Raw genomic sequence first — 26,220 nt, 5'->3', positions numbered from 1 at the left:
TATAATTAAGTCTTTATATTTTATTATTCTCGGCACACCAACTGTTCATTACAAATTGTGTTGATACCCTTTGTATTAATTGCATAAAATGGTAATGAATCTACTGCTGAATTCCCTGAATGAAAGTTTTATAAATATTGTCTAAGCACTTCCAATTAGATAAAGAAGTAACCGGCATCTCCCAGAATACTTATCTGCTGACTGGTCCTTAAATGACTGACAAAGAATGGCTGCTTGACAGTAAAACAGCCTCTACTATGTTTAACATTTACATTTTTCCTAAACTCTCTCCTTATTCACAGGGTAAACTTGTCCTGATGAATGAAACAGATGGCACTGAACGTACCATCAACCTCAAAGGGATTGGCAAAAAGCCTGTGGCCGTGGATCATGTCATGATAGACTGCCAAGTAAGACAGATTACAAGGCAGGTCCTAATGGTTCCTAATTATACTCAAACCAGGTTAACGTGTAAGGTAAGAGAGCTCAGATTTTACAACATTAGCTTGATGTCCTTGCCAAAATAATTTAATATAAATTATACCATACTACAATACTTATTTCATTCACACCAATTTGAAAATCAAATACTGAAACAATTTTTGAAACTTTTCAATCCACCAGCTGCCCCTCCCTCCCCCAGCCCCCACCTCAGTCTAAGTAAAATAGGTTCATTCTCCATTTTCCAATCCACCAATCCAGTATCACTGGTTTTGTTGATGTATACAGCTTGAGGTTTTCTCATGCTGTCTCAATTAATAATTGCAATTCCAATTTTGGATCCAATGGAATTTTAACCATTTCCTTGAATGGTGCTGAATATGGCTGCCCTGTCAGGTGAATTTGTTGGGAATATGTGATTATATCTTTTCATCAGTATACCTTTTAACTGACACAGTATGCCAGTATACTTTTAAAAGCTAAGTTCATTGTATCATAGCATTTTGGCCTAAGTGTATAATGATTGCTTACTCCATCCTAACCCCGACCCCTTGAAGCAGGATATGCTTTTGAATACATTCAACTGATTCATAATCTATTAACTTTATATTAACCCAGACAATGCATGTGATATGAATGTAATGTATGTACATATTATAGCTATAACATGTTTGATTCATTCGTACTACCCTAGTTTTTTATCTGATGTGTGTTAAAATTAGCACTGTTGCATCGAGTAAATTACTGTTTGTGAAAAAACCCACATAATGATTAGCAGCAGTTGCCATTTAAAAAAAAGAACGCACCAAGATTTTGGAGGCAAAAGTTTGGAAAATGAATTGACCAACTGAACAACAGCACTGGACGTCAGAGAATTCAGACAATGAACAGCATCAGTTTCCAGATGCAGTTAACCATACAGATTTGTTGATGGTACATTGATTAGCGCAAAGATAGAGCTAATTTCTTTTTGATTCAAATGTATATTTTTTCATAATACAAGCAATTTCTTAAGAGTGCCTTATCTTAAAAATAACGTTGTATAAAGTCATACATATAAGCAATGTCAGTGCAAAAACTAAAGTCCTCACTCCATACAGTGAGCATTTAATTTCTCTCGCGCCCTCTTTAAAAAGAAGGCCAAGTGGCTGCCGATAAGACACTAAAAATACAGTTTTCTACATTAAGCAGGCTAACTTGAATCCAGACCTCATTCAGTTCATTCTCCAACCCAGCATAAAAACACAGGGAGCCCCATGTATGTCATCACTCCCTATTTTGCATTAATATAACTGATAAAAATCTAAACTAAAGACCTGTAATCTTAAACTACAACATGTAGTTCTTAAAAAAGCAGTTTTAAAGGGACTAAGGGTATTTAGGAAGCAGTGACATGGGAAAATAGTGGATAACAAAAGCAAAAATGAAAATAAAGAGAAGCAAAACATGTAAAAGAAGTAAAAGTATTCTGCAACATTTCAAAAAACAAAGACTTAGAGATCTAGTCAGCAAACAACTATCAATGTTCACTTTGCCCAAGTTTTCTCTCTCTCTGGGATCCATCTCCATTTATTGAGTCACTCCTTCTCCGTCACAGCATAAATCCCATCATCACCATGAGTGCCACGTTTTCTGACCTATTTCTAGTTCTGAAGAATATCCATTGGACATAATTCTTCACAGATGCTGCCAGACCTGCTGAATTTCTCCAGTAATTTCTGTTTTATTTGTTTCAGATCTCCAGCATCTGTTATTTTTGTTTTATTTAACCTACATGAAATGTTGTAACTTGTTTTGTTAAAGTATAAAACCAAACATTTATATTTCTAGGTTGTATCAGACTTAGTAATAGTGAGTGGCGAACCATACATTACCTTAAAAGCTGGGCAGACTGCTCCATATTTACTTAATATTTTACCTTGGAAACGAGGCAAGTTTACAGGTAAGAACACCAATTAAATAAACAGGTAAGTTTGAAATATTTAATTGATTTCAATTTAGCAAACAAATAATGTGCGAATATAGCACTTTTGAACGTGAAAACAAGTTTGACAAAGTATAAAGTGAGAAAATTATGAAGATGAAAATCAATGTTTTACAGGTAAATTGGGACTTTTGATACAGGGCAGAAAACAGGTTATTACTCAGATTGAAAATATGTAGGTATGGCAGGCAGCATGGATTTTCTTGAGATCTCTCATTTTCCATTCACATAAAGGAATTGGACATCTGATTTCCTGGACTGACTTGTGCAGACACTGACTTGTGGAAACACTGACACTCTCCCTAACTTTCTGAGTCTTTTAGTACCTTCTTTAATGATACTCTATAAATCTATTAGCCTCTCCTGAACATAGTGGGTTTTTGAAATTGGTGATCTGATACTCTCAGTCCTGATCTTTTATGTCCATATATAAAGCTGTGATTCTAAGACTGATCTCTGGGAGACACCACTGTACACTTCCTTTTGTCCCTAATTGTTTCCCATCATGCTGCTTTCTATCTGTTAACTACTTTTGTTGCCATGCTGCCAGTGTCCCTTTATGCCTATAGTTTTGTTAATATATCTAATATGCTTTATCAAACACCTTTTGAAAGCCATATTCACAACATCAATCTTCTCCACTGCATCCGCAAAGAATTGAAATCAAGTTAGTCAAATTGCATTTAATACATCTGTGAGAACTGTCATTTATTATACCCTATTTGGAGAAGGTCTTACAGATGATAGCATTCCCATGTATCCCCTTGTCCTTCTACAAGATAGTAATCGTAGGTTTGGAATATGCTGTCCAAGGGCTACATGAATTTCTGCAGTGCACCTTGTAGATGGTGCGTCCTGCTGCAACTGAGTGTTAGTGTAGTGCCTATCAAGCGGGCTGCTTTGAACTGGATAGGGTCAATCTTCCTGAGTGGTGTTGGAGCTGTAGGAGTGGGAAGTGTTCAATCACACTCCAGACTTGTGTCTTGTTGATTGTGTACAGGCTTTGGGGAGTCAGGAGGTAAGTTACTCACTGCAAAATTCTTAACCTCTGACCTACTCTTGTAACCACAATACTTATATGAAGGGTACAAGTCATTTTGGGGGAGAAAAAGAAACAAATAAAAATATATAGCAAGGAGATGCAGAATCACTAAATAAAAAGAAGAAAAAGCATAAGCAGGAAATTTGGAATCTTTTCAGTTCAGGGGACTGACTCCAAGTTGGCTGGCTACAGCCAGTGTACTATGCACTAATAAATAAAGCATGAACTGGTGACATTTTACTGGAATCTGTGCAGTTATTTCAGGGGTAAAAGTTACATCCTGTTTTGTTGGGGATGGTCATTGGTCATTGCCTGGCACTTGTCACTTGTCACCTGAAACCTGGATATTGTGCAGATTTTACTGAATTTGGACATAGACTGCTTCAGTATCTGAGGAGTCATGAATGATGCTAAATATTGTGCAGTCATCAGCAAACATCCAAGCTATTAATCTTATGATGGTGGGAAGGCAGTTGATTAATCAGCTGAAGTGATTGGGTGTAGGTCACTCACATGAAGAACTCCTACAGAGATTTCTTGGGACTGACCTCCTACAACCATGCCCATCTTCCTTTGTGACAGGTCTGACTCCAACCAGTGGAGTGTTTTTCTCCTGATTCCCATTGTATATTTAGCTAGGGCACCTTGATGCAACAATTAGCTAAATATGGGCTTGATGACAAGGGTCATCACTCTCATTACTTCTCACACCCTCATATCTCATACCTCCTGATTTACAGTGACGTTGGCAGTGCATCTTTCCTCAGTGAAGACAGATGCAAAGTACTCTTTCAATGCTTCAGCCAAGCCCTCAACCTTTTCCAAACAGTTATTTTCTTTTTGGTGCATGACTGCTCTCAGGAAGAATGCCATTTATAAACAGCTCAGGCATTTACATACCTCCTACTGTTTTTCTTTCACTTTCCTTTTTCTGATGTTGAATCAATGAACCACTGATGTTCAGACACCTGCCACCTTCTGGGTGAAAATGTTTTTCATGTCCCTTCAACCAATCACTTTAAATTTATGCCCACTGGTAATTGGTCTTTCCATTAAGTAAACAGTCTGCAATGTCCACTTGATTCAAGGCTCCTATTATTTTGAACACCTGAATTATGTTACACTATGCCTTTTCAATTTAAGGAAAACAACCCGAGTCAATCCAATATTTCTTCAGAAAACATACTCCAAATCATATTTGTACTCTATCTAGAACAATTATGTCCCGACTGTACCATGGAGACCAAGACTGTACATCTGAAGTTCCACCTATGGTGAACCAGTGTCTCATTCCAGTATTACATCCCTGATTTTGTATTCACTATCTCACTGATAAAGGAAACATCCTATATGCCATTTTTACCACCTTACTTAACTGTCCTGCCACCTTCAGGGATCTGTGGAGATGTACTCCAAGTTCTCTCACTTCACAAAATCATGACAGTGTGGAAGCAGGCCATTCAGCCCATTGAGTCCACACCAACCCTCTGAAGAGCATCCCACCCATATCTACACCCCAGCCTATCCCTGTAACCCTGCATTTCCTATGACTGGAGTCATAGAGATGTACAGCATGGAAAGAGACCCTTCAGGCCAACTCATCCATGCCGACCAGATATCCCAACCCAATCTAGTCCCACAATCTAGCACCTGGCCCATATCCCTCCAAACCCTTCCTATTCAAATACCCATCCAGGTGCCTTTTAAATGTTGCAATTGTACCAGCCTCCACCACTTCCTCTGGCAGCCCATTCCACACATGCACCACCCTTTGTGTGAAAAAGATGCCCCATAGGTCTCTTTCATATCTTTCCCCTCTCACCCTAAACCTGAGCCCTCTAATCCGGACTCGCCCACCCCACGGAAAAGACCTTATCTATTTACCCGATCCATGCTCCTCATGATTTTATAAACCATAAGGTCACCCCTCAGACTCTGACGGTCCAGGGAAAACTGCCCCAGCCTATTCAACCTATCCCTATAGCTCAAATCCTTGTAAATCTTTTCTGAACACTTCCAAGTTTCACACATCTTTCCGATAGGAAGGAGACCAGAATTGCATGCAATTTTCCAAGTGGTCTAACCAATGTCCTTTACAGCTGCAACATGACCTCCTAACTCCTGTACTCAATACTCTGACCAATAAAGGAAAGCATACCAAACGCCTTCTTCACTATCCTATAAATCTGCGACTCCACTTTCAAGGAGCTATGAACCTGCACTCCAAGGCCTCTTTGTTCAGCAACACTCTCTAGGACCTTACCATTAAGTGTATAAGTTCTGCTAAGATTTGCTTTCCCAAAATGCAGCACCTCACATTTATGTAAACTAAACTCCATCTACCGCTCCTTAGTCCATTAGCTCATCTGATCAAGATCCTGTTGTAATCTGAGGTAACCTTCTTTGCTGTCCATTACACTTCCATTTTTGGTGTCATCAGAAAACTCACTAACTTTACCTCTTATGCTCACACCCAAATCATTTATATAAATGACATAAAGTAGTGGACCCAGCACTGATCTTTATGGCACTCCACTGGTCCCAGGCCTTGAACCTGAAAAACAATCCTCTCATCCCTGCCCTCTGTCTTCTACCTTTGAGCCAGTTCTGTATCCAATTGGCTAGTTCTCCCTGTATTCCGTGAGATCCAACCTTGCTAACCAATCTCCCATAGGGAACCTTGTCGATCATCTTACTGAAGTCCATGTAGATCACATCTACCACTGTGTCCTCATCAACCCTCTTTGTTACATCTTACTCAATCAAGTTTGTGAGACATGATTTCCCACGCACAAAGCCATGTTGACTATCCTTAAATCAGTCCTTGCCTTTCCAAATACATGTACATCCTGTCCCTCAGGATTCCCTCCAACAACTTGCCCACCACTGACGTCAGGCTCACTGGTCTATAGTTCCCTGGCTTGTCCTTACCACCTTTCTGAAATAGTGGCACCACATTAGCCAACCTTCAGTCTTCTGGCACCTCACCTGTGACTATCAATGACACAAATATCTCAGCAAGAGGCCCAGCAATCACGTTCCTAGATTCTCACAGAGTTCTTGGGTACACCTGATCAGGTCCTGGGGATTTATCCACCTTTATGCGTTTCAAGACATCCAGCACTTCATCCTCTGTAGCATGGACATTTTTCATGATGTCATCATCTATTTCCCTATATTCTATATCTTCCATGTCCTTTTCTACAGGAAACACTGATGCAAAATACTCACTTTGTGTCTCCCCCATCTCTCATGGCTCCACACAAAGGCCACCTTGCGGATCTTTGAGGGGCCCTATTCGCTCCCTAGTTACCTTTTTGTTCTTAATGTATATGTAAAAACCCTTTAGATTCTCCTGAGCTCTGTTTGCGAAAACTATCTTATGTCTCCTTTTTGCCCTCCTGATTTCCCTCTTACTCCTATTGCCTTTATAGTTTTCTAAGGATTCACTCAATCTATCCTATCGATACCTGACATATGCTTCCTTCTTTTTCTTAACCAAACCCTCAATTTCTTTAGTCATCCAGCATTCCCTATACCTACCAGCTTTTCCTTTCACCCTAACAGGAATATACTTTCTCTGGATTCTCATTATCTCATTTCTGAAGGCTTCCCATTTTCCAGCCATCCCTTTACCTGCAAACATCTGCCCTCAATCAGCTTTTGAAAGTTCTTGTCTAATACTGTCAAAATTGGCCTTTCTCCAATTTAGAACTTCAACTTTTAGACCTGGTCTATCTTTTTCCATCGCTATTTTAAATCTAATAGAATTATGGTCGTTGGCCCCAAAGTGCTCACCCACTGACACCTTAGTCACCTGCCCTGCCTTATTTCCCAAGATTAGGTCAGGTTTTGCACCTTCTGTAGTAGGTACATCCACATACAGAATCAGAAAATATTCTTGTACATGCTTGACATATTCCTCTCCATTTAAACCCTTAATACTATGGCAGTCCCAGACTATGTTTGGCAAGTTAAAATCTCCTACCATAACTACCCTATTATTCTGACAAATAACTGAGATCTCCTTACAAATTTGTTTCTCAATTTCTTTCTGACTATAATGCAATTCCAATAAGATGATCATCCCTTTCTTGTTTCTCAGTTCCACCCAAATAACTTCCCTAGATGTATTTTTGGGACTATCCTCCCTCAGGACACCTGTAATGCTATCCCTTATCAAAAACACCACTCCCCCTCCTCTCTTTCCTTCCTTTCTGTCTTTGCCGTAGCATTTGTATCCTGGAGCATTAAGCTGCCAGTCCTGTCCATCCCTGAACCATGTTTCTGTAATTGCTATGATATCCCAGTCTCATGTTCCTAGCCATGCCCAGGGTTCATCTACCTTCCCTGTTCGGCCCCTTGCATTGAAATAAATGCAGTTTAATTTTTCTGTCCTACCTTGTTCTCTGCTTTGTCCCTGCCTGCACTGATTGTTTGGCTCACTTCTTTTCTCAATTGTACCAAAGGCCATTCAGCCCACTGAGTCTACACCAACCCTCTGAAGAGCATCCCACACAGATCCACACCCATAGCCTATCCCTGTAACCCTGCATTTCCCATCATTGATCACCAAGACTACACATCTCTGGACACTGTGGACAATTTACTTCTGTGGTTCAATGGTTCAACATCAGAAAAAGGAAAGTGAAAGAAAAATAGTAGGAGATATGTAAATGCCTGAGCTGTTAATAAATAGCATGTTTCCTGAGATCAGTCATGGATCAAAAAGAACATAACTATTTTCATGGAGGTCAAGGGCTTGGCTGAAGTAATGAAAAAGTTCTTTGCATCTATCTTCACTGATGTACTACTGACTTTGTCTCAAGCAGTTGTGCCCAGTTCACTTTTACCAGATTGCCCCTAAGCCTTGTAAAATTTAGCTTCCTCAACTTAAAAGTTTTACTAGTGTTCTTTCTTTGTCACTTTCCATAATGATGCTAAATCTAACCCAGTTAAGTGAGATACATCTTTTGGGCACAAGGATTGTTGTACCATTGTAGGCTTGCTGAAAACTGTATTGCTCATGATTAATAGGTGAATATATTTTAATTTTCATTCTCTAGATACTGTAGGCTGCATTTTCAGCTTGGAGATGGGAATCAGGAATTGGTAGATATCCTGACAGTATGATTCCACCTCCTTATCAGTGATGTCTATTCACAGTATTTTTCATAGTTTAGAGTCAGAGATTTGTTGGAATCAATCCTGCTATGTCCAACCAGCAAGCCTGAAGCAAAGACAGTGATGGGCTAATGCTGGTGTGGCAAGTTTATAATGTGCAGTTCCATATTCTGAATATAAGTTTGGCTCTTCAAGATGAGTATAAAGCCCCAGAACGTGCATGATCTAATCCTTGACTGCGTTCTCACTGCTAGCCCCTCCCCTCATCACCATTTCCCATGTCTTCCTCAGCAGCCATATCACCCATGCCTCCTCAAGGTCCCACATTCTCCACACCACACCCTTCATACCTTCCCAACCCATTCACTGAATAGCCACTATATACAGAGCTCATAAACCCAATAATAGCATTGTGAAATATCTCAGAAACTCAAAAATCTGTCAAAATGAAAAGACTTGAAAATTGACTTAAAAGAATGCATAATCCTCACACATCTATCAAAATAAACAAGCACTAGTTCAATATTGACTGGAAAAAAACAGAACTCTAATAATAGGTCACAAATCTGTCAAAATAGCCAAGGTCACTTTCCTTTCAACAGTTCTGTCAACAGTCCATGCTGACTGCAATCTGATTAGTGGTTTGATACTCACTCAGGCATTCATAATGAGATTCCATTGAACAACTATGTCAATAATAGTTCCTGAGCTGAATTAATTGAAGCTTTTAATTAGATCCAGAATCTAAGCCACCTACCAGTGCTCTGAAACAGTTAAACAGATGGTTGAGTTGAATCTCAATGATAGTGTACTTGGATTTCCAAAAAGCCTTTGATAAAGTGCCACATTGTAATGGGAATTAATTCAAATTTTGGAAAACATGGTTATTGCAAGTGTAAGATGGCACCTTACAAACTATTACTGTAAGGCACGTCTTAGGAGCTTAAATCTTGAACGCCCTAAGGGTCCACATCAGAAATGGCTGGAGGGGAACCTTGTGCACCCTGAATGGTGTATCAGCCTTGAGCAGATGAGAGTATAAACATACTCTTGGAGACAGGTTAAGAGAAAACCTTACTTTGAACGATTCCCAATTCTTGTATAAAAATAAAATATAAACAATATATGTTTATTTGGTTGAGATGAAAATAAATGTTTATGATTTTCTGTATGTATCAGACAGCGTGAGACAGAGCTGGGCAGATTATTGGACAGAATGCTGTTCAGCCTGTCTAATACAGACTATCTCTCTGAAGTTTTTTGAATGAACACAAAGTTAAAGAGCTTTCTAGAGTCCTCTTGTGGTTTGTGCGGAAAATTAACACAAAAGTCTAAGAAAAGATAATGATTTTTGGAGTTAGTAGCAATATATTAGCAGTATTAGAGGATTAATGAACAGGTAGAAAGCAGAGAGTAAGAAGTAATGCCTGAAGAAGGGCTTATGCCTGAAACGTCGATTCTCCTGCTCCTTGGATGCTGCCTGACCTGCTGCGCTTTTCCAGCAACACATTTTTCAGCTCTGATCTCCAGCATCTGCAGTCCTCACTTTCTCCTAGTAAGAATTAATGGTCCACATTTATATTGGTATACTATGACTGGTATTATTCCAAAGGATCAGTGTGGGAACTCTTATTTATAATCTATATTAATGAATTAGGCAAAGACTCTGAGAATAAGTTTTCAAAATAATCCTTTAATATAAAGCTAGGTAGGAAGGTAAGCTGCAAGGAGACATAGGTAGATTCAGTGAATGGGAACAAGATGAGAATATATTGTGGGGAGCATGAAGTTGTTATATAGTGATTGAAATAATATCAGCCAGATGGATCTCATACAGCATGCAATCCCTGATTGTGACTGTTAACCTGGATAAATCAGGGAGCCCTGGCTGACACATATAAACAGGAGTGCTGGGGTTCTGTTCCTTGCCCGAGCTGGCTCTGTGCTAGCTCGGTCAGTGTCATGTCCTGTGCATGTGTAAATAAAGGGTGACTTGTGACAGGTTATTGGTCTTCATGGAGTTACTTCATATCTTCAAAATGAAGATCCAACATGCTCATACCACAGGGGTGCTGAGAAAGCCAGAATAGCTGGGTGTGGGACCCTTTCCCGCAGTGAAGAAACCTGGCAGCACGAGGAATGAGGATGGGTCCTGCCTGCCCTTTTTAAAAATCTGGCCTGTCATGATTTCCCTCCCCACCTTGATGGAGAAAGTCTGGACCTATGTCTTCTACTATGAGGAGGTTGAACAAGAGCTTCAGATCTGCCAAATTTACCAAGGCACAGTTGTGCCTTCTAATGATTAGATTCCCTACAGTGTGGAAACAGGCCCTTTGGCCCAGCAAGTCCCCGTCGACCCTCCGAAGTGTAACCCACCCAGATCCATTTCCCTCTGACTAATGCACCTAACACTACGGGCAATTTAGCATGGCCAATTCACCTGACCTGCACATCTTTGGACTGTGGGAGGAAACCCGGACAGACATGGGGAGAATGTGCAAACTCCACTCAGACAGTCACTCAAGGCTGGAATCAAACTTGGGCCTGTGGTGCAGTGAGGCAGCAGTGCTAACCACTGAGCCACTGTGCTTCCCTGGTTTGGAATACAAACCAACAAAATATTGAATGCAACAATCAGTGTTGGGGCAACAGGAGATAAAGCGCAGACTTAATCCCTGTGAGGCAATTTAAGTACATGAAAAAAGAAGCAAATGTAAAGATCTAAGTGAAGCTGTGACAGGCTGACACAGTCAATCTCCAGAGCAAATTGGGAGGTAAGTGAGAGTGAATGAAACAGGCATGCATACATGTGGTGAGGTCACTTACAACTGTATTCAGAACAGAGGACTGCGAAATGTTTAGCAAAGAAAAACTGTTATTAAATCTTCTGCAGTGACTGTTGTAATTTGCAAACCCTGGCCCTGTGAACTGAGTTCTTCTGGCACTTTTTATTCTTTCTGAAATCTTTCTGATTGGGATACAAATACGTGTGTGGGAAATCATGTCTCACAAACTTGATTGAGTTTTTTGAAGAAGTAACAAAGAAGATTGATGAGGGCAGAGCAGTAGATGTGATCTACATGGACTTCAGTAATGCGTTCGACAAGATTCCCCATGGGAGACTGATTATCAAGGTTAGATCTCATGGAATACAGGGAGAACTAGCCACTTGGATACAGAACTGGCTCAAAGGTAGAAGACAGAGGGTGGTGGTAGAGGGTTGTTTTTCAGACTGGAGGCATATGACCAGTGGAGTGCCTCAAGGATCGGTGCTGGGCCCTCTACTTTTTGTCATTTACATAAATGATTTGGATGCGAGCATAAGAGGTACAGTTAGTAAGTTTGCAGAGGACACCAAAATTGGAGGTGTAGTGGACAGCGAAGAGGGTTACCTCAGATTACAACAGGATCTGGACCAGATGGGCCATTGGGCTGAGAAGTGGCAGATGGATTTTAATTCAGATAAATGTAGGTGCTGCATTTTGGGAAAGCAAATCTCAGCAGGACTTACACACTTAATGGTAAGGTCCTAGGGATTGTTGCTGAACAAAGAGGCTTTGGAGTGCATGTTCATAGCTCCTTGAAAGTGGAGTTGCAGAGAGATAGGATAGTGAAGAAGGCGTTTGGTATGCTTTCCTTTACTGGTCAGAGTATTGAGTACAGGAGTTGGGAAGTCATGTTGCGGCTGTACAGGACATTGGTTATGCCACTGTTGGAATGCTGCGTGCAATTCTGGTCTCCTTCCCATCGGAAGGATGTTGTGAAACTTGAAAGGGTTCAGAAAGAATTTACAAGGATGTTGCCAGGGTTGGAGGATCTGAGCTACAAGGAGAGGCTGAACAGGCTGGGGCTATTTTCCCTGGAGCGTCGGAGACTGAGGGGTGACCTTACAGAGGTTGACAAAATTATGAGGGGCATGGATAGGATAAATAGACAAAGTCTTTTCCCTGGGGTTGGGGAGTCCAAAACTAGAGGGCATAGGTTTAAGGTGAGAGGGGAGAGATATAAAAGAGACCTAAGGGGAAACTTTTTCACACAGAGGGTGGTACATGTATGGAATGAGCTGCCAGAAGATGTGGTGGAGGCTGGTACAATTGCAACATTTAAGAGGCATTTGGATGGGTATATGAATAGAAAGGGTTTGGAAGGATATGGGCCGGGTGCTGGCAAGTGGGATTAGATTGGGTTGGGATATCTGGTCAGCATGGACGGGTTGGACCGCAGGATTTATTTCCATGCTGTACATCTCTATGACTCTATAAATACTTGGTAAAAGGATATGCCATTTTGGGGAGGGTAAGTCCTTGCAGTGTCAAGATTATCCCCACACAACCTTTTTAAAAGACTGTTTGAGTATTGTCATTTTGCTGGAATCATTAGTCACCAACATGTTTTGTTCTTCAATGAAGGAGATACACTTACTTAACCTATTAATGAACTGATTCCAGTCAATTCTTAAACTCACCAGATTTCCTTTCCTGCTCTCCTCTGCCCTCACCCTGATTCACATCTTTATCCAGTTTCTCTCCTAATTCACCTCATATTCACTTTTCCTTGAAATGAACCTCCTGTTCCTTTGATCCTCTTCCCACCAAATCGCTGACAATCCTCCTGACTTGTGAAAGTTGAGCGATGTAAGTTGTTCTGTCTCCTCAGATGTTGTTCCTTCCTGTTTTAACTGAGGCATTATCACCTCTCTTCAAAAACGAACTTTGATCCCTTCACCCTTATAAACTACTGCCTCATCCCCAACCTCCCTTTTCTCTCCAAAATCCTTGAATGTGTTGCTACCTTTCAAGTCCTTTCCAATCTTCCCTGGTACCCTTGTTTGCATTGTTCTAACCTGGTTGTTGCCCCTGCCACAGTGCCACACCATCCCTTACCAAAGTCATGAGTGACATTGTATGTGACTGTTGCAAGGGTAAACTTTCCCCCTTGTCATTCTGACATCACTGAACACACCATCCTCTACAGTGCAATTCAGCTGGGTAGGTCTGCTCTCACATATTTATTCTCAATCAAACTGTAACCAATCAATTGCAATGCTTTCTTTTTCTGCTCCCACATTGTTATCTTTGCCTTGCACCAAAGATCTTTTCTTGGCTCTGCTTATTTCTGATTTCTGTGTACCCTTCTGTGACACCTGTGAAAGCACAACATTAGTTTTCATTTGTAACCTACATGGCAACATCTGGCTTTTCTTCACCACCACTCTACTACTCTGCTGTTGCTAAATTATCAGACTGCTTATGTGATTTCCCACTCTGCATGACAGAAGTTTCCTCCATTTGAATATTGGGAAGACCAAAGTTACTGTTTTTGCCCCCACCCAAAACCTTATTCCCAAGATACTGATTCTATCCCTTGCCCTGATCATAGTTTGAGGTTAAGCAAAACTGTTCACAAACTTATTGTATCAAGGTGATTTTCTGACCTTATATTTGTGTCATCACTAAGATCACCTATTTTCATCCCATAATATCACATAACTTTGCAATTATTTCAACTCAACTGCTGCTACACTCAACTATTTCAATGTACTCCTCGTCAGCCTCCAATTTCTGCCCCTTGCTAAACCTCAGTCCATATAAAACTATATCACCCCTGCCTTAACTTTCAGTGAGTCTGCTCCTGTATCACCCCCTTACAATAACAGCATCTTAACTTTAAAAATCTCATCCTTATTTTGAAAGGCCTCCACAGCCTTTCCCCTTCCCAACTCTGGTGTCTTTTGTAATTCTACATCTGTGCACCTCAAATTTTAACCCCTTATGCATCCCTCATTCCAATTATTCCACCTCTGATACCTGTGTCTTTAGTTGCCTTGGTTCCAAGCCTTGGAGTACCCCTTTCTGCACCTCCCCATTTCTCCACCTTATGTTCCTCCTTTAAAATATATGGAAGCTCTCCTGCTTTTGGTCACCTGATGTAGTATCTATGCATGAAGCTCAGTATAACACTTTGTTTTATAGCGAGCAGTCTGAAGCACCTTAGAATGTTACATTGCATGAAATGTGCTGCATGAATTTGAATTGACGCTATTCTTGTTGCTGAGAAGCAATTTGGCATCATTCTTGCTGCTTGATATTGATTTCATCAATGAGTGAAAAGCACTTCAAAGCTTCAGTACTAGGTCTGGTAATCTTCCCTTGAAGGAATGAACTCTTTTAAACAAATGTCAGCACTAAGATCAATTTGACTAGATCAACATTCCTAGAATTTGAGGTTTGTCTTAAATTGAAATTGGGAGGAACAGTTTTGAATGCAAGTCTTTCACCCAATTAAAAGTAATGTCTATTTTAACAGCACATTTGTGACCTATTTGTTTCAGGTGTCATCTCATTTGTGGTTGAAGACGAAACTCAGCAGCAGCAGATCCCCCAGTGCAGTAGCTCTGTGGAAAAGTTGGATAATGAACAGCCAGCAACAAATGAGACATCAGTGGCATGTGAAGCAAGTGGAGATGTAAATTCTGGTACGTTCTCTTTTAATAACTGTAAATTTTAGCTGCAGCTGTGCATTTGTTTCTTTACTGTCAAAAGCTGCATTTATTCATTTGCCAATCTTTTGAAATCAGCCTCTGGAGCATGTGATACGAATCTGGATCTCCTGACTCACAGATAGGGACACTACTACTGCAACTACAAAAGATCCGGTTCATCATTTATTACTTAGCTTTGGAATGTTTAAACATTGTGTGGAATGTGGCAAACTTGAGAAAGGCAGCAAAAAAAATCCTTCCTGCAGACATTTTGCACATATTGGATTTTAAAAATACACTTACATGGAGTTATCTTTGAGTAGTTTTGACTCAGGCTGTTATACTGAAGAAAGGACATGTTACTATAGCCATCTAAGCTTTTTGTTTTGTTGCTCAAAGTTATGTCAGTCAAGTTTCCAAATACAATCAAAATTCAGCCCCGTGTTAGTAAGGAATGATTGATAGTGTATATGCAGTGCATTTCCCAAAGCATAATCAATTTAGTCCTATGTGAACAGGAAATCTAATCTCAGGACACCACAAGACAATTTTGTCATTATGTTCCTTCTTTTACACAACATCAAATTTTTCAGTTACAAGCATTTGCTGTTCATCCACATGCATGACTCATTTTTTGAAAATATCCTGTGATTCATTCTCCGCAGCATTCACCAACCTTTTCCATAATCCATCTACATATTGATATAAATGGTCTTCCAATGACAAAAATAGGCAGATTACTAATTTGCCATCACACTTCTTCCAGTATTCCCTGTTAAATCCAGATAGAGATTTGTGTCATGCGGAAATCCTCCCTGATGCGGTAAAATGGCCCAAAATTGCAAGTCCCATCTCTGGATATAGCACTTCCCATTTCTACAGGGGCAGGAATGGAATCAGTTCAGGTCTTAGATTAGATTAATTACAGAGTGGAAACAGGCCCTTCAGCCCAACAAGTCCACACCGACCCGCCGAAGCGCAACCCACCCACACTCCTACATTTATGCATGTGGAGTACATGTAGCCGGCTAATTATTGAAATGGTCAGCTGTCTCCATTTCAATCCAATTTTGATAACCCCGTGCATGGAACCCCAGGGTGTGGAGAACAGACCAACCAAAATCAGATCTGTTCTCAGTGCAATTATTTTGAATAGTTAAGGTATTCCTTTGGACAGTAAGGTACCATCACAGAATCACAGAATTGTCATGGTGCAGAAAGTGGCCATTTTGCACATCCCATCGCATTGAACTAGGTCTCTGAGCATTATTTAAACTCTAATTAAATAATATTCCAATACTTTCTTGAATGCCTCAATTGACCCTTTCTCCATCACACTTCAAGACAGTGCATTCTAGACCCGAACCACTCACCAGTGAATTTGTTTCTTTTCTCTTCACCTTGCATTTCCTTCACCTTTCACACTCTGCCTCATGATTGTTTTACAAGCAGACACCTCTCCTCATCTACTCTATTGAGAGCGCTCAAGATTTTGAAAACTTCTCTTGGATCTCCTCTTAGATTTCTCTAATTCCAGTCGAGTTCCCATAAAACAGTCCCATCTTTTCAATCTATCCTCATTGCTGAAGTATGCCCGGCCTCAAGACACCTTGGAGTGGGAGAGAGGGAGGTTTGATGGAGGATCAGGGTTCCTTTAGAGGTAGATATCAGGGTTCATTTGGTGGGCTCAGGTGCCCTTTTGAGATTGTCAACTGTGGAAAAAATGTGCATAATTGTTGAATAAACCTTTACAAATTTTGATTTGTCAAAACCTATCAAGAACTGTCAAGTACTGTCAAAACATTAAGACTTGTCCAGTAGTTTTGAACTGTCAATATAGGTTTTTATAGATGTATTTTCTCAATAGAGTGTAGTCTTCAGAGTGTTGTTTTTTTTTCTTTTTTGTGTGCATGGGTATCTTGTGAATGTTAGATGGATTGACATGGTGGATAAAGGATGTTGGAGGGAGATTTTAAAGATGTGTCTTCAGTCCTGTGTTCAGCAGCACAAGTTGATCTATGTTCGGAGTTCCTCAGCAATGAAACATGGGAGAGTTCTTTGGACACAGACTCCAAAACACTCTTTAACTCTCCCAGTCAAGTACAGAATATTTATATATTTTACATAATAATGATTACGTGCAGCATAAATGTCAGTACTTGCCACATTCTCTCTGACCATTATGCTCCTCCCCAGACATTTGCCAGCTGCATCATACTAAGTAGATTCTGTTTGTTACCATGTGAAGCCTGTGGTTGCTTATTTTCTGGAGGTCAGGATGACTTTGACGTTTGCAGTTGCTTTTGCCCCCTTACAATGCTATCTGTTTCTCATTGCGCTTTTACAAAGTTATCTGTTTATACCATGTTTTATATATTCACCCTGTCCCTAGTGTTTACACCATTTGGTGCATGTCCTCCAGTCCTTGGTGTTTACACCATGTGGCATTCAATCCTCTCTGCTGGCAGAATGGGGGCTTCTCCCCTTACTATCTACAGCCATTTGTTTAAAGGAATTCAGTGAAATTACTTTGTTAGTTTTTTAGTCGCATTTCTATTTTCAGTATATCTCCATGTTTAATATGTAATGGCAATTACCTAAAAGGCTTTTGATTATGATGGGATCAGATATTTCCTTCTACATATCACTAAATAACAAACTTTGGACTTGTTGGTACCAGGTGCTTATCTAGGTTTTTCAAGAGTATTCCTTATCAAAATTGCCTGTGCCTCAAGTTGACTGTGCACAGGAATCTAATTAAGTTCCCTGATATCTAATACGCTAAAGCTGCGACTGTAATTGTATGAATATGTGCATGTGCATACATGCATATGTACTTAAAATTACCTCAAGGGTCTTAGCTAATGTGAGTCAAGATATCCTTTATTAAATAAAAAGTTTTAAATTAGCTTGCTAAAGAACTTCCATCTGGGCTTCCCTTATTAGAAACATCTCAATGTCAGCATTCCTTTCTTTCTTCTCACTAAGATCCTATTGTGATTCCCAAGACATTTTGCTATCTTATCTGGTTACTATTTGTTTGAGGGACACAATTCTGACTGTGGAAACTGCTATGTTCAACTAACAATTCTCTTCAGCCATTTTATATCCACAAAAGCCACAGGCAGCCATTTAATGTTACCTTCAGCCATGGGCATCTTCAACAAATGGTAAAGGGTAATATTTTAAAGTAGACAATAGGCTGGCATAAGGGCTATAAGAGGCCAAGGGATTGGGAATAGAGGCATAACATGGTCAAAGTTGCATGAGGAGTCAAGGGGAATGCATTTCGGCAGAGAGTTGTTGAGGTGACACGAGGGGTTGAGGGAATGGGTCGAGAATATTAAGTGGTCTGGATTGCATGAACATGGGATGAGGACTACAGGACTGTTTTATAACTACCCATCCCAGCCTACTCACTTTGGCAACTGGTGTTCTTCACACCTCTTCCCAGGTCCCAATCCAGCCTGCAGCCTCCATTCCACTCTCACCCACCCCAAACAAAAATGAGTATTCATTCCTAAAAGCTGGGTCCTCAGAATTGAAAATCCTCCTGACTCTGTGTGCTGGACACAGGAATGGAAATCAGGGACCCAGGCTGACTATCTTGCACAGATTTTCCACTTGGGTGTGTGGCACAATGACAGCTTGAGAATTTAATTCCTACTTTAAAAAAATCTGGAAATAAAATGTGGAAATTTGTAAAAAATGACTGAAATTGTTGAATTCTTGAATAAACCCAACTGTTTCAGTAGTGTTCTTTAGGGAAGAAAACCAGCAATCTTGGCTCAGATCCCATAATGACATAATTAACTGCCCCCTGAAGTAGCCAAGCAAGCCACTTAATTATATCAAACCATTATAAACATGGCTATGATCTCGGCCTCAAATCAAACCAAAACAACAAGAGAGTACTCCGGGAAGGCTGGGTGAGATTTTTCGCAGAACATTAAAACAACCTCGTGATGTTCTCACTTTTTAGAGAATGAAATCTGACAGCCAATGCCCCAGATTGTTCCACCACCATTACTGAATGTATCCCTCCTCATTCGTCAGATGGAACCAACAATTAACACATCAATATTTTCCCAGTTCTTGTACTGAATATTGATGATTGGTTAACCAACTCACAGGAAGAAGGAACCAGTAAATAATCCAAATTATGGACTTTTAGCATGCACATGGATGTATTCACAGTCATGTTCAACCAGAATTGCTCATCTTCTCAACCTCATCCACAACCACTGATGCCCGATTTTGACCCTTTTTCTTTATTCCTTGTATTATCAGTAAATGGCTAAAAGCACTGATGTAACGAATGCTGCAGACGTAGAATTGTGCTTGAGATCTAGCCAAACCCTTATCTCTGACTCTGGCATCCTCCTTGTCCACATATATCCTGTCCACAAAAAAAGCAGCCCTCCTCATATGTATTGCAATAATTAAGCAGGGTGATCCATTACATCATCTTAAAGGCAATTAGGGAAGACCATTAAAATGCTTACTTTACCAGTGATATTTACATCCCAAAACTAAATTAAAACACATCTGACTAAATAAAACCTTGTATTTTTTCATTATACTCTAAATATAAATAGTTATAATAAATGGCTTGAACATTAGCAGCTTATATGCTCTTATAACAGTGTAAAGCAATTATTTTCATTCATGGTATATATGTATCACTGGCTGGTCAGCATTTATAGCCCATTCCTAGTTGCCCTTAATAAATTGGTGGTGAGCTGCCATCTTGGACCACTGCAGTCCTTGTGCTGCAGTTAGACTCACAGTGGTGTTAGGGAGGGAATTCCAGGATTCTGACCCAGTGATGCTGAAGGAACGGTGATCTGTATCCATGGGATGTGGTGAAAGACTCAGAGGGAACTTGCATCTGCTGCCCTTGTCCTTCCAGATGGTGGTGATTGTGGGTTTGACAGGTGCTGTCTAAGGAGCTTGGTGAATTTCTGCAGTAAATTTTGTAAACAGTGCGCACTGTTGCTACTGAGTGCAAGGACAAATACACTGATCAGCAATGTTCTATCACTTTTAATGTTCCTGGAGTGATACTTTGGAAAAGATCTTGAAAAAGGGCCCATAACATTCCTTGATATTAAATTTCAAAGAGCGTGTACAGAATTTACGACATTATTGCCTTTTACCAGGTTAAATCACATCTTACTTTGCACTCCTTCCTGTTTCAATCATTCAGCTTATTGCAATCACTGCAGGTGTGGACTGGAACTGCATCTCTGTTATTATCAGTTACAATTAAAATTTGTGCCATACATAAATATGCATGGACAGAAACTGTGTTATGGCAATAACGTTTTACTTTTACATATTCAGAATTGTAGTATTCTATGTGTAATATTATTAGGGAATAATGTTGGAGCCTGAAGCTCTGAGTTTGAGTCCTATCCCAGGATTTGATGTCCAAACAATAGGTTTTGTAAGAAACTGCAAATCCTTCTGACAACATGACAATTTGAGGTAAAATTGGTGAGATTCCTGGCCAGCTTTGTAATGAAAGGAATGTTGAAATGTCTATCAACATTATCCATAACCCAGACCAACAAGGTACATGTAAAATTGCATGTTATTGCAGCAGCTTGGATTTCCTGAGTGAACTATAATCCACCATTGCCTGTTATAGTATAGCAATTGCTTCAAAATTTCTAAGAAGGAATACTGTTATGCAACCAACACAGTAATTGTGAAATTCTAACTTTTTACTTTTCTAACCACTGCAGAGAAGAACATATTGTACAGAGTTTGGTTTTATTTGGAGATTAATGCAACCCCAGCTCCACCTGAGCAGTGTCTCTGTGTAACCTGTGCTGTGCTGGTAAGGGAAATATAAGAAAATCCAGTGTTATTATATTTGAAAAGATAGTAAATGTGATCTGAGTAATATGAATATTTTTAGAATTTAACTATGATAGTATTAATTTAAAATCAAAATCTGTAATGTTATAATAAAAATAATTAATACGCTGAAGTTATCAGAGTAGTGATCTCACTATGTGCGCACTGGTCAGGAGGTTTGGTAATCAAGTTAGCTGACCATGTTCAAGCATTTATTATTTTCATTAGAGTACTAAACTGAGATTATAACTTTGAAGTTATTTCTAGATGTATTTTTCACACTGTATATTGCAATATTGTCAAGACAGATTTTAAAATTCTTCCACGTTGTATTTTGATCTGTATTATGGTGAACACAGATAGCTGGACTCCTAGACATGGCATTAGAGATGTTTTGTAATTGTTTCAAATATATTGTAATTGCTTAATTAACATAAGTGTGTACAGTCAGTGGTATATTATTGTGCTTCCCAAAGATTGCCAATTTCTGATGATTAGATACCATTGTATAGTGGTTACAGCATTGACATTAGCAACCCGGAGGGCTGAATTTTAACCCAAAGAAAGTGCTGAATTGGGATCAGGCAACAAGGTTCAAGTGTGTGCCATTTGTTTCCCAACCCAGATGTTTGCATTACAACTATTTTTGCAAGGGCTAATCTTTCCAAATACAGATGCAGCCATTGTTCCATTTGATGTAACAGTAATAGTGGAATGTAGCATGGATATAAATATAAAACTTGAAAAAAGCTGTTAACTGAGAAGTTAGCTGCAATTCTGATGTGACAGATTGAGAGGAGTCCTTTGTGACTTGCTTAGCTGGATGTAGGCCACTTCTTTTGACTGTTTGGCACAACTTTTATCCTGTCCTATAGAAAGTTCTGCAATGAGAGTGCATTGTTTGAAAACCCATACAGTTCAATGTTTAGGACTTCTTGCAGAATAAGTCCAAACATCTGAAAATTGAGGCCCTTTGTGGTGTTGGGCAGCCATTTTCACTGGTACACATTAATAGTCAAATAGTCCATTAAGTTACTAGGTGCAATTCTGCTTTATTTATTTTTTTCCCATGACATAGAAACCTCTTGCTGGCAAAAATACAGTGAAAGTGCAAAGAAGCCAAACTGAGGAACTTCTGCATGACCTTCCCATACAGGGTTAATGATTGCTAACTTATCTTTTTTTCAAATGCATGATTTTACTATTTAGAAAACAAAACTATTTCTGTGAATGGGGCTTTGAAAATCCAGCAATGAGCATTTTGTGAAATCAGATGTAAAATTCACTTCTCTCAATTTCTCTTCTTTTCCACTTTTGGAACTGAATTGCTGTCCTTGGTTATGAACAACTTGAGAGCTGCAAAAGGAGCATGGTTAGAAGCAGGCCCAGATTAACCTGTTTAAGATCAATTTGTGCTCAAAAACTCATGTTAAAAAAACAAATTGCTTTTTGGAATGTCTTTAAAATAAATAGAAAATGAAAAAAATTTACTTTCAAAAGCAGAAAGTGAATTCCAGCCTGAACTCAGCATCATATTTATCAATTTCTCACACTGGATATCTCACATACTCTGAGTGAGATTGTCAGGTCAATATGAATTAAGGGGAATTGTATATTTTGGATGCATTTCCACTGTTAAACAAGACTTAAAATCCTGAAACTTACGTAAGGACATTGCCATAAACAAACCAGGAAACTTTGAGAAATGATTATTCTTTTGTCTGGTAGGGCTATGGGGCTCTAATAGGGACAATTGATGACAGATGTGAATTGGGACAACTTCTACCGAGCAGTGAGCAAGTAGTGGTAGACCTGGTAATTTGCAAAGATAGAGGATGAATCAATGATTTCACAATAGAAGTACCTCTAGGTACTAGTGATCATAAAATAGTAGAAACTCCCACTTAGTTTGTTGGTGAGAAATGTGAGCCTTACACTGGGTTTTCAAACCTAAATAAAGGTACTTATAAAGATTTGAAGATGTCATTAGCTAAAGTGAACTGGTAAACTAGATTAACAGTTCAGATACTTGAGATGCAGTATCAAGTCTTTAAGGAGGTATTTCACAACTCTCAGCAAAGATTTAACCCAGTGAGAAAGACTGTCTCTTTGAGAAGAATGCATCATCCATGCCTAAATAGAATGTCAACAATAGTATCAAATTGAAAGAAATGATGTACAATTCTGCAAAGTTTGCATGTTGTAAGATTGGCAGATTTAAGAACCGACAGAATGAAATAGTAATGTACGATATGGGAAAGTTAACTTGAAAACTACAAACAGATAGTAAGAGTTTCCCCAAATATATTAATACGAAAATAGTAACTAAAGCAAGTGTAAGATCTCTGGAGAGTGAATGTGTTGAATTAATAACTGAAAGCATGAAAGGAAGGAGTAGGAAGAGAATTGGATGAGATTCTGAGGAGAGAAAATAGGAAGTTAGGCAGGAATTTAAAAAGTAGGTACTCAGTGGTGGCAATATTTGGATTACTTCCAGTGCCATGAGCTTGTGAGAGTAGGAATAGGAGGATAAAGCAAATGAATGTGAGGCTGAGGAGCTGGTGCAGGGGCGAAGGATTCACATTTCTGGATCATTGGAATCTCTTCTGGAGTATAAGTGACCTATATAAGGAGGAAAGATCGTACCTGAATTGGAAGGGCACTCGTGGGGGGATTTGCTAGAGCTGCTCAGGAGGATTTAAACTAATAATGCACTTGGGGTGTAGGTGTTGGGATATGGGGAGACAGTGAGAAAAGAGATCAGTCTGAGACTGGTATAGTTGGGAAAACAAGCAAGTCAAACAGTCAAGGCAGGCAGGAACAAAGCAGAGAATGAGGTGGGATTAATAAACTAAATTGCATTTATTTCAATGCAAGAGGTTTAACAGGTAAGGCAGATGAACTCAGGGCATGCTTGGGAACATGGGACTAGGATATCATAGCGATTACAGAGATGTGGCTCAGAGATGGACAGGACTGGCAGCTTAATGTTCCAGGGTGTAGATGTTATAGGAAGGATAGAAAGGGGGGCAAGAGAGGAGGGAGAATGGCATTTTTAGTGAGGGATAACATTATGGCTGCACTTAGGCAGGATTCCTGGGAGTACATCCACTGAAATTATTTGGGTGGAACTTGAGAAATAAAAAAGGGGTGATCACCTTATTGGAATTGTACTATAGCGACCCCCCCCTAGTATTCAGAAGGAAATAGAGAATCAAACTTGTAAGGAGGTCTCTGTTATCTGTAAGAATAATAGGGTGGTTATGGTAGGGGATTTTAACTTTCCAAACGTAGACTGGGATTGCCATAGCATTATGGAATTGGATGGAGAGGAATTTAAGTGTGTACATGAACATTTTCTGATTCAGTCGATGGATGTACCGACGAAAACTACTAGAAAACTTGATCTACTCTTGGGAAAGAAGACAGGGCAGGTGACTGAGATCAGCGAGGGACTGCTTTGGGGCCAGTGACCATAAGTCTATTAATTTTGAAGTAATGATGGAAAAGGATAGATCGGATCTAAAAGTTGAAGTTCCATATTAGAGGAAGACCAATTTTGATGGTATTAGGGAAGTACTTTCAAAAATTGACTAGGGGCAGATATTCACTGGTAAAGGGATGGCTGGAAAATGGGAAACATTTAAAAATGAGTTAACAAGAGTCCAAAGACAGTATATTCCTATTAGGGTGAAGGACAAGGATGGGAGGTGTAGGGAATGCTGGATGACTCAAGAAATTAGGTTTTAGTTAAGAAAAAGAAGGAAGCATATGTCAGGTATAGAGAGCAGGTATTGAGTGAATCATTAGACCATAAAGGCAATAGGAGTATAGATTAGATTAGATTAGATTAGATTAGATTAGATTAGATTAGATTACAGTGTGGAAACAGGCCCTTCGGCCCAATAAGTCCACACCGACCCGCCGAAGCGAAACCCACCCATACCCCTACATTTACCCCTTACCTAACACTACGGGCAATTTAGTATGGCCAATTCACCTGACCCTGCACATCTTTTGGACTGTGGGAGGAAACCGGAGCACCCGGAGGAAACCCACGCAGACACGGGGAGAACGTGCAAACTCCACACAGTCAGTCGCCTGAGGCGGGAATTGAACCCGGGTCTCTGGCGCTGTGAGGCAGCAGTGCTAACCACTGTGCCACCGTGCCGCCCACCGTGCCGCCCGTATACTTGAGAGGGAAATCAGGAGGGCAAAAAGGGAACATGAGATAGCTTTGGCAAATAGAGTTAAGGAGAATTCAAAGGTTTCTACAAATACTAGGGAGAGAATAGGGTCTCTTAAAGATCAGCAAGGCTACATATATTTGAAACTACAAGAGTTAGGGAAGATACTAAATGAGAACTTTGCATCAGTAACTATAGACCAGTCAGCCTGACATCGGTGATGGGAAGTTTCTGGAGAGGGTACTGAGAGTTAGGATCTATTTATATTTAGAAAAGAATGAGCGTATCGGTGATGGGCAACATGGTTTTGTGCGGGGGAGATCATGCCTTACCAGCTTGATAGAATTCTTCGAGGAAGTGACCAAGTTGTTAGATGAAGGAAGGGCTGTTGATGTCATATACATGGACTTTAGTAAGGCGTTTGATAAGGTTCCCCATTGTAGACTAATGGAGAAAGTGAAGTCACATGGTGTGCAGAGTGTTCTAGCTAGGTGGATAAAGAACAGGTTGAGCAACAGGAGACAGAGAATAGTAGTTGAAGGGAGTTTCTTGAAATGGAGAAAGGTGACCAGTGGTTATTCACAGGGGTCAGTATTGGGTCCACTGTTGTTTGTAATATACCATAAATGATCTAGAAGAGGGCACTGTTGGTATGATCAGCAAGTTTGCAGATGACACAAAGATTGGTGGACTGGCAGAAAGCATAAGGGACTGTCAGGAGGATATACATAGAGTTGGGCGGAAAAGTGGCAGATGGTTTTCAATCCAGACAAATGTGAGATGATGCATTTAGGCAAGTCTAATTCTAGAGCGAATTATACAGTAAATGGAAGAGCCTTGGGAAAAGTTGATGAGCAGAGAGATCTGGGAGTGCAGGTCCATTGTACCCTAAAGGTTGCTGCGCAGGTTGATAGAGTGGTCAAGAAGGCGTACAGTATGCTTGCCTTCATTGGATGGGGTTTTGAGTATAAGAGCTGGCAAGTCATGTTAAAATTGTACAGGACGTTGGTTCGGCTGCATTTAGAATACTGTGTACAGTTCTGGGTGCCACATTACCAAAAGGATGTGGACGCTTTGGAGAGGGTGCAGAGAAGGT

General features: G+C 39.9%; 1 protein-coding gene across 1 annotated transcript in view; it reads left to right on the top strand.

Annotated features, from left to right (window-relative positions):
* The window catches only part of LOC122555067 (cilia and flagella-associated protein 47-like), a 497,478-nt gene that overhangs the window by 299,812 nt on the left and 171,446 nt on the right, over positions 1–26,220 (top strand). The window contains 4 exon segments of the mRNA XM_043700727.2: positions 303–476; positions 2,272–2,383; positions 14,923–15,066; positions 20,823–20,917. Coding sequence (XP_043556662.2) covers positions 303–476; positions 2,272–2,383; positions 14,923–15,066; positions 20,823–20,917 — 525 coding nt within the window.

Source organism: Chiloscyllium plagiosum, unplaced genomic scaffold (genome assembly GCF_037043375.1).
Source record: "Chiloscyllium plagiosum isolate Xiang-an unplaced genomic scaffold, Cpla_swu_hap1 HiC_scaffold_12, whole genome shotgun sequence".
NCBI lineage: Eukaryota > Metazoa > Chordata > Chondrichthyes > Orectolobiformes > Hemiscylliidae > Chiloscyllium > Chiloscyllium plagiosum.
The sequence above is the reverse complement of the archived record's forward strand: the minus strand, read 5'-3'. Positions and strand labels throughout refer to the sequence as shown.